Source organism: Berghia stephanieae, chromosome 6, assembly GCF_034508935.2.
Source record: "Berghia stephanieae isolate SIO BIC M18660-M18661 chromosome 6, UCSD_Bste_1.3, whole genome shotgun sequence".
Classification (NCBI taxonomy): Eukaryota; Metazoa; Mollusca; class Gastropoda; order Nudibranchia; family Aeolidiidae; genus Berghia; species Berghia stephanieae.
Window position 1 is genome coordinate 14,517,104 of NC_088365.1, and position 10,107 is coordinate 14,527,210.

Below are 10,107 nucleotides of genomic sequence, written 5' to 3' on the forward strand. Positions count from 1 at the left end.
CCGAGAGTTGAGAGTGAATTTCTTAGTTTCAAAAACAATCTGCTCAGTCAAGTCTTGACCAAAAAAATTGTTCTTTGAAATAATTCAGTGTGTGCCTTATACCACTTTCATACTTTGTTGAAGTTTGTTAAAAAATATTCTCCTAATGGCTTTTCACGTTGTTGGTCACAGAAATGTCTACAGGATGCAGTTCAAGCAAGGTGAGTGAGAATTTTATTATTTTGAATTAATGATTAAGAATTAAATCTAATATTGATGTGCATCTTTATGATCTTGTGGTATGACACTCGCCTTCTAATCATTAGGTCCCTGGTTTGAAATTCGTTTTGGGAGATCTTGAATACAAATATCTACTCGCATTCTCTCATCGTACTCAGATATAAAATTAGTACCTGGCCGCTAACTGGGTTGTTCCTGTAGGAAAAGAATTGTAATAGGGTGTTAAGGCATCATGTCTCGCCCTATGTATTTCTTTTGGCTTTGGACCCCTTGTAAAGCCTTTGGGCACTTATGATGGATACAGAGCTATATAAAAAGCTCCAGTTTTAAAATATAACTTTGGCCTCTAGTTCATAGTTTCTATAATGTCTATGACTGTACCTTTTTCTATAATTCTTTATGTTTTCGGTAACAGTTGTATACATTGATAAACGACTGTGTGTTTATTTTGGCGAGTTTCTTTAACGCTCACTTATTGATATATTCAGATGACACCCGACTGGTCAGAAAGACTTGATTCTCTAGAAGTCCTGATTATAAAATATTTTGAAAAGTTACAATATGGAGAAAACATCTTTCGTTAAGATTATAAAGGTATTTTCTCATTTCATTGGAATTCGGTTTACGCATTATAGGTCCCAGGTTTGAGTCTCACTATGTGCGGTGCAAAGTTTTTGTCCTTGGTAAAGCTTTAAAAGCAGTTTTAGTCGGCAACGACCGCTGTCTTGATCAGGACATTTATTTGTAATAGTCTTGCGGTCGTCTTATTTAGTAAGTATTGCTGTTAGCTTGGAATCCCGTATAAAATACTTTGAATACATTTAATTGAAAGGAAGATCACTCAATGGCTTGACTCCGGGTTTGACAATACTCTTTTCACATATTACCCCATTTTACTCAAGTATTAATTCGTATCTGACTCTTTGCAATTGGAGCATTTGCATCTTTGCGCTGCTACCAAATGACCGCCCAGACACGGGTGGAAATGAAAATTGTTCAATGTAATATTTAAAATTGTGTTAAGTCAACCCCAATTAATTCGCAAAAGCAAGAAAAGATTTTATGAAACAAAAAATTATATCTATGAACAATTTCTTATCTTTGTAGTTTATTTTTTGTAGAGAGAAGCTAAATTTTGATTCACCAGCATTAAAAACAAAACACACAAAAAACAACGCTAAATTAAGATTTAGGCTCATACTCGTACTTCTAGACTCCGGTGTGAATGAGTACCTCAAAATCAATTGACACAAGGGTTATCAAATTGTCTTCTATGTGCCATTGAAATATGATTTTAAGTGATCTAATAGGAACAGGCAAAACATAACTGACCTTTTTGATTTTGTTTTTCTAATTCAGCAATTCAAATTAAATGTCTTTCGTTAGAATAAGTTACTAATGTTAGAGAGTAACATTGGTGTAAGTATGTGTCTGTGTGTGTGTGTGTGTGTGTGTTTGTGTGTGTATGTATGTTCTTGTAAGATGAATGTAAATGTATCTGTATTTGAGATAGTGTGCATGTTTATCTGCTTGTTTCTTCATATGTGTTCTCAAAATTGTCAAAGAATGAATGTTTGAATGACATTTAATATTGTATAGCGCCGCTGAGCACTTATGTGGAAGTTGTGCGCTATATAAATAACTAATTATTATTTATTATTATTTATTATTATTATTATTATTATTATTATTATTATTATTATTATTATTATTATTATTATTATTATTATTATTATTATTATTATTATTATTATTATTATTATTATTAAAAGATTTAAGCACAGTAAAACCCTGATATCTAATTATCATTTATTATTGTTATTATCATTTATTATTGTTATTATTATTTAGAGATGTAAGCACAGTGTAACGCTGAAATTGTGCTCTCTCTCTCTCTCTCTCTCTCTCTCTCTCTCTCTCTCTCTCTCTCTCTCCCTCTCTCTCTCTCTCTATCTGTCTATCTATCTATCTCTCCCTCTCTATCTCTATCTCCGTACATTTATAAAATCCTGTCTCCTTTGTTTGTTTGTATGTGTGTTGTTTAGTCGTTTATTTCTTTATAATATTTATCAACAGGTAGCCTGGGCAGGCCTATCCGTGGCCGTAAGGAACCAAGTGGACAAGTGCAGGAGTATATCGGAGGATTGCCATACTCCCATCACTTTGAGCAATGTGATTTCATGCACAATCTACCTCAACTCTTCACTGAAAATATAGAAGATCGGTCTTGGAGAGGGGTGGAAGCTGAGATTAAAGGTAAGGAATGATTTGATATAGGATACGGAAATGAATAATAGGACACGTGACGATGGTAAACATCTGTTTGTGGTTCCATCCATCTTTGATGTGACTAGTTCAAACCGTTCTTTCAAGTTAGTATTGTGTCTGATTTACTATAATATGTATTATTGCACCGTTACCGGGAAATTGACATGCCCAGTAAGGTGGTTAAATGCACTCGTTATCTATCTATCTATCTATCTATCTATCTATCTATCTATCTATCTATCTATCTATCTATCTATCTATCTATCTATCTATCTACATCTCTCTCTCTCTCTATTTATCTATCTATCTATCTATCTATCTATCTAGCTATCTATCTATCTACATCTCTCTCTCTCTCTCTCTCTCTCTCTCCCTCCCTCTCCCTCTCTCTGTCTATCTACATATCTCTCTCTCTTTCTCTCTCTTTCTCTCTCTCTCTTTCTTTCTTTCTTTCTTTCTTTCTGTGTCTGTGTGTTTGTATGAGTACCATGCTAATATTATTTATGTATCTCTTGTATACGAATGTTTTTTTATTGAGAACAAGAGATTACAATCCATATACATGCCATTTTTTACGCCCATGATGTAATTCATATTATTTAAAACAAATTCCTGAAGTTAAAAATCAGATCTAAGCCTTTTGTCCGTCAGTCATTTCCAGTTGTGTATTAAACATCATTGTCCTCAAACTAATCACAGACATAATCCTTGGACAGGTTACGCAAACATACAACAACATGCACACATATTGTCTTAGGGACATCTGGGTGGTTTAATACCCATTCAAGTATACTAGTGTTGGCGTTTTATTTCTCTGTGTTTTTATCATAAAATCATTTTTCATTTTCGTTATGGTTATTATTTCTATGACTGTACTAGGCCACTGACAACGTTTTATCTGTCGAAAATAAATTGTAATGGCTTCTTACAGGCTATGTCTAGTTTTATAAATAAATGGCTTGGGTCTACCATGTAAAGCTGTTTGAGCAACTTTTTAGGTATTTGAGCTGTATAAAATACTCACTTGTTCTTTGTATAATTTGTTTTACAGCTGCAGCGATGAAGGAGGAACAACATAAGTTCCATCACCACCACCACCAACAACAACACCAGCATCATCATCACCACCACCAGCAGCAGCAACAACAACAACAACGCCAATTACTTGTACAAAATCATACACCAGGATACCAGCGCCAAAGTGCCGAAACAACTCGTCATCAGAACTACCCTGTAGCTTATACACAGACAGCCCAGACACAAGTACAGCACCATGACCAGCAAAGGCAGGAATCTGTCCCTGTCTTTAGGCCCAGTTGTTTCGTCTTTGGATATGACAGACGTGGGATATGGGGTTGACTCCGAGGAGCATTCCAAGGGACACTACTGCTTTCAGCTTTGCAGACAGAATGTGATTTTATTAGTTGCGCCCCTTGATCCTGTTAACACATCTTTGTTTCATGTCATGTGTTGTGATTCATTCTTTTTATACTTTTTTTTATTACAACCTTTGTGCTTTCATAAAAATTGCATATATTCTGCGATAAGAATAATTCATTTGTCCATATTTGTTTATGGCAATGGATTGTAATTGAAGGTTAATTGATAAAACTTTTTCTTTCCGCTACAGTGCCTTTATTTTATATAATTTTTCTTACCTCATTGTCTCAGCTTATACAAATTCCTTGATGAACCATTACATGTATGTCTCTACGCTCAAATGAAAATGTCTTTTAATAAATTGTTAAATAATCATTCATCTAGTTAATCATTCTATATCTTCCCACGCTGCTGTTTTATGAATAGTGCAGTAATTGAGTAATTAAAATGGGGAAAGGACTAAATCGAGTTGTACCCCTTTTTGGCTAACACACATCCCCTCTCCTGGAAACATTGCGGTACGACACTCGGCCTCCGTTTCAAGTCCCTCTTTGAGCGATGCAAAGTTGATTCATTGGAGAAGGCTTTTTACTCACATTCTCTCACTTAACTTGGAAAGAAAGACAAGACTCTATATCTATAAATAGCGCTTTAAAGGCGTCAAGTCTTGTTCTTCAGTCAGCATGGCTAATAATTTTTGTAAGCTTTATATATCAAAGCTCATTAAAATATGTTCCCGAGATCTTCTGATAGGGTCTTCTATCACCCTAGTCTTTCAATTATATTTTTAACAAATTCTTTTACCTGAGGGAGAAACGTATGAAAATCCAATTTGTTGAGGATTCCATGCTCTGGGTCTTTGTAGGACTATGGGAGATCTTAGGCTTGGGACAGGTGAAGATTGCTGCTGGAATCTACTAGCAATTATTCCCCTTTGTCTGACCTCCCATGTTGGACAGGGAGGTCAGACCGCTGTGTCTTGTACCTCTTATATATGTTTTCTCCTTGTACGTTGCTCTCTCTGGGTGGGGTTCCTGACCCTCCATAGTGGGCAGGGAGGTACATACTCTGTCTTCTATCCCCTTATATCTATTTTCCAACATGCTTTCTTTCTTTGTCTTGGAATGAGATTACTTGGTTTTGCCCTGACTCTGGTCGGAGTCCTGATTGGGAGGGAAACAGTCAGGTGTGTAGTTATTTATTTGGGAGATGACATTTTTTTCCTTGTAAATCATCTCTGTTATGTATTATTATATTTGTTATTTTGAATGTATAATGTAAGCATTTGAGTGTATTCCTGTTTATTGGATTGTGCCTTTGTGTCTGGATGAGACTTATAGGTGATCTCAAACTAAGTACATTGGTGGTATGCTCTTCGAATCTACATCTGATCCCTATTTGTTCCCAGTTTCCCTGTGTCTTACTTTCTCTTTGGTGCTTTAATTGTAATTCTACTCGTATAACTTTTTACTATCCCATTTTCTTCCTTTTTACTGGCGCTGAAATAATCTAAATGTGTTGCAAGCGTCGTAAAACCCTTAAAAAAAACAAAAACATTGCTTTCTCTCTCTCTATCTTTGTTCTGGATTAAGTGGTGTTTATGACTTGAGGTCTAGAACTTTTCTTCTAAAATCTTCCTTTCTGTTGCCGCTGATAATAATATAACCTAATAGTGTCTCATACGTCGTATAACACCAAAACAAAAACTTTGTCTCCATTTTATTCCGACACCTGTGGTTCAAGACACCGAGCTCTTATTCTATCTCCATTGTCAGCTCGAACGATAAAGACCACATGTAATAAATTCGTGATGTCACTCCACTCTATTTTCATCTCTTTAACGACAGCATCGATTTTATTCTAATAAGAAATTATCCTCCGTCGTCACCAAAGGGAACAGTTGCAAAATAAGAAAAGTATTCAGCGGTGATAAATATGGCATAACATTACACAATGACGCTTAAGGGGTCAGCGTGGCTCAGCGGTACGGTCATTGCCTCGAGGTCGACCATCCGCCGTGCGCTGTGTGGCCTTGTCAAGTCACCTCGCCCTAGCTCAATTTGTGGCGCTGCACTGCGGCTAACGCCTGAGTTATTACAGTCTTCCATTGGAATAGGCCCTAGAGAAAAAAAATTCCCCTATGGATGAATAAATTCCATTTATATAAATATATATATATATATATATATATATATATATATATATATATATATATATATATAATATTGAGTTATCGTACAAGCTTCGCACGACTCACGACATATTGGGCCAAATCCTAATCTGCACACATGACTGAATTAGAATGACAGTAGGCTGGAGTTCCCCCTGGAAGGGACAGATCTTCACATACTGTTTTGAAGCCCATTAATTTCTCGATATTCCGAATGCGACTCCTTTCTACTAGCGTTATTTATAACAAGTCAGATGCCAATCTTTTTCTTCCCCAAAAAACCATGTACTGTTGGTTCGCACACTCTACCTCATGTGACAATCGATTTGCACACCTCTTCATCGGTTTGCCTACCAGTCATTCAAACCTATAACTCGACTCTTTCACAAGAAACTTAACATTGTTTGATATAATATTTTATCTAGATCCTGATCTCTAGAATCATTTGAATGACGTTTAGTTAGCTATTTTATCAAAGGAAGTATTTTAAACACAAAAACACACATACACACACACATACACCCACACACTTACACACCAGATATTTGCAATGAAAAATGTCTTAAATGAATTTAAATCTCTCTCTCTCTCTCTCTCTCTCTCTCTCTCTCTCTCTCTCTCTCTCTCTCTCTCTCTCTCTCTCTCTCTCTCACACACACACACACACACACACACACACACATATATATATATATATATATATATATATATATATATATATATATATATATATATATATATATATATATATATATATATAGTCACAAAAAGACACTTGCAACCAGAAAAAAAAATCAGGATGAATCTTTCACGTTAATACAGTACCTGGTGTGCTGTATGTCAACCTCATAGATTTAGTTTCTTCTATCGGAGACTGCTCTCATGTCTCCAACCAAAACTGTGACACTAATAAAGCAGACCAGGTTGAAAGGTCATGATTCAACTACGACTATCCGGAGCTCTCCTCCGTCCCAAGAAAATCTTCACAAAACAAACAAACAATTTCACTCAATTCCACATCCCCCCTCCCCCCACCACCACCATCCCTCCCCTTACCCCAACCCCATCCCCTGCATACACACCACATATATACACTCAGATTCATACATTTCTTCTTCTTCTTCTTCTTCTTCTTCTTCTTCTTCTTCTTCTTCTTCTTCTTCTTCTTCTTCTTCTTCTTCTTCTTCTTCTTCTTCTTCTTCTTCTTCTTAATAAGTGAGACATGGCTGTCGCGGCCATCAACCATCAGCAGCAGGGTGTCTTAATGTGCTGAGTTGCCGGGATAAAATAAAATTTATCTCGTCAAAGGTGTGCGGTTCGATATAAGGTGTGCGGTTCGATATAAGGTGTGCGGTTCGATATAAGGTGTGCGGTTCGATATAAGGTGTGCGGTTCGATATAAGGTGTGTGGTTCGATATAAGGTGTGTGGTTCGATATAAGGTGTGTGGTTCGATATAAGGTGTGTGGTTCGATATAAGGTGTGCGGTTCGATATAAGGTGTGGTTCGATATAAGGTGTTCGGTTCGATATAAGGTGTGCGGTTCGATATAAGGTGTGCGGTTCGATATAAGGTGTGTGGTTCGATATAAGGTGTGCGGTTCGATATAAGGTGTGTGGTTCGATATAAGGTGTGTGGTTCGATATAAGGTGTGCGGTTCGATATAAGGTGTGTGGTTCGATATAAGGTGTGCGGTTCGATATAAGGTGTGTGGTTCGATATAAGGTGTGCGGTTCGATATAAGGTGTGCGGTTCGATATAAGGTGTGTGGTTCGATATAAGGTGTGTGGTTCGATATAAGGTGTGTGGTTCGATATAAGGTGTGCGGTTCGATATAAGGTGTGTGGTTCGATATAAGGTGTGTGGTTCGATATAAGGTGTGCGGTTCGATATAAGGTGTGCGGTTCGATATAAGGTGTGTGGTTCGATATAAGGTGTGTGGTTCGATATAAGGTGTGCGGTTCGATATAAGGTGTGTGGTTCGATATAAGGTGTGTGGTTCGATATAAGGTGTGCGGTTCGATATAAGGTGTGCGGTTCGATATAAGGTGTGCGGTTCGATATAAGGTGTGCGGTTCGATATAAGGTGTGCGGTTCGATATAAGGTGTGCGGTTTGATATAAGGTGTGCGGTTCGATATAAGGTGTGTGGTTCGATATAAGGTGTGCGGTTCGATATAAGGTGTGTGGTTCGATATAAGGTGTGTGGTTCGATATAAGGTGTGCGGTTCGATATAAGGTGTGTGGTTCGATATAAGGTGTGCGGTTCGATATAAGGTGTGTGGTTCGATATAAGGTGTGCGGTTCGATATAAGGTGTGCGGTTCGATATAAGGTGTGTGGTTCGATATAAGGTGTGTGGTTCGATATAAGGTGTGTGGTTCGATATAAGGTGTGCGGTTCGATATAAGGTGTGTGGTTCGATATAAGGTGTGTGGTTCGATATAAGGTGTGCGGTTCGATTATAAGGTGTGCGGTTCGATATAAGGTGTGTGGTTCGATATAAGGTGTGTGGTTCGATATAAGGTGTGCGGTTCGATATAAGGTGTGTGGTTCGATATAAGGTGTGTGGTTCGATATAAGGTGTGCGGTTCGATATAAGGTGTGCGGTTCGATATAAGGTGTGCGGTTCGATATAAGGTGTGCGGTTCGATATAAGGTGTGTGGTTCGATATAAGGTGTGCGGTTCGATATAAGGTGTGCGGTTCGATATAAGGTGTGTGGTTCGATATAAGGTGTGTGGTTCGATATAAGGCGTGTGGTTCGATATAAGGTGTACGGTTCGATATAAGGTGTTCGGTTCGATATAAGGTGTGTGGTTCGATATAAGGTGTGCGGTTCGATATAAGGTGTTCGGTTCGATATAAGGTGTGTGGTTCGATATAAGGTGTTCGGTTCGATGTCCGACACGAGCGATCAAGACCACCGTCCGCACACCTGCTTTCAGCCGAAATCAACAAAGCTAGGCCAATGTTGCCTTTCTGCGCCCATCGTGTACTCTAAAAATAAGATAAATCCTAATATACTAAGCAGAAGACACGTGGAAGTTGAAACCACTTTTCCCCGGAAAGTTGATAATCACCGATCTCGTGATTTCAGGAAAGTAACTTGGGTTAAATGGAGCGAAAAATTAGCTGCAACCTTGTTTTTCATTCTCAAAAAGCAAGAAGGAACATCGGTTGAGGCGATTAAATACTGTGATTGAGTAATTCCAGCATTTATTGTATAGACACGAATTTCGAAAATCTAGGTCACAAAAAGTGTGCGGATCGAAAGTCACGATCAGCTGTGCGAAGCTTGTACGATTACTCTGTATGTATGTATGTATCGATGAATCTACTATGACACCTTACAATATATCTAAAAACATGGTAGACGAGACATGACGCCTGCAAGGCGCTATAGCAATGTAAAATTATTTTGAGAGAGATAACATTTTCTCTCTACAAGAACGAAGAAAATGTGAGTAGAAAGCTTCTTTAGTAGAACTCAACTTTTCGCCGCCCTTGACCAACAACCGAGTGAGCTAATAGGTAAAGCAATAACCACAAGATGTGCTCAACGCATTTTATAATTGGCTTCCAAAACAGCAGCGATACTGAACATGTAAGACGAGACATTACGTCTGGGAGGTGATATTAACATTTTAAAAAATTCTACTGAGACAACGCTTTCACCAACTGTTCAATTGCCCCTACCCTGGGTGAGAAAAGATGAGAGAGAGAGAGAGAGAGAGAGAGAGAGAGAGAGAGAGAGAGAGAGAGAGAGAGAGAGAGAGAGAGAGAGAGAAACTAATGAACCTGTTCCAATGACTCATCTTTGCGTCGCCCAGAGTGGGGCTCGAACCAGGGAGCGACTTGCCCGAAGGCAAATCAGAACAGACTGTGACGCCGGGCACTCTATCGCCATCCGCCATCCACCTAAAACACATTCAATAACGATAAAGATCAACATGGACTGTTGGTGGTCAAGTGAATTAAACACTTCATTAGCAACTCAAGCACTCAGATTTACGTGGCGCTCTGAGTATCTCGTTCAGATGTTCTTGGTTTATATCTAATATTATTAAATGC

General features: G+C 38.0%; 1 protein-coding gene across 1 annotated transcript; it reads left to right on the forward strand.

Annotated features, from left to right (window-relative positions):
• Positions 1 to 4,244, forward strand: LOC144974534 (uncharacterized). Its single transcript, XM_078917479.1, has 3 exons — positions 1 to 200; positions 2,296 to 2,475; positions 3,539 to 4,244. Exons 1-3 carry the CDS (start codon positions 146 to 148, stop codon positions 3,844 to 3,846), a joined length of 543 nt encoding a protein of 180 aa, XP_078773605.1. The 5' UTR covers positions 1 to 145; the 3' UTR covers positions 3,847 to 4,244.
• Positions 4,245 to 10,107: the final 5,863 nt, after the last annotated feature.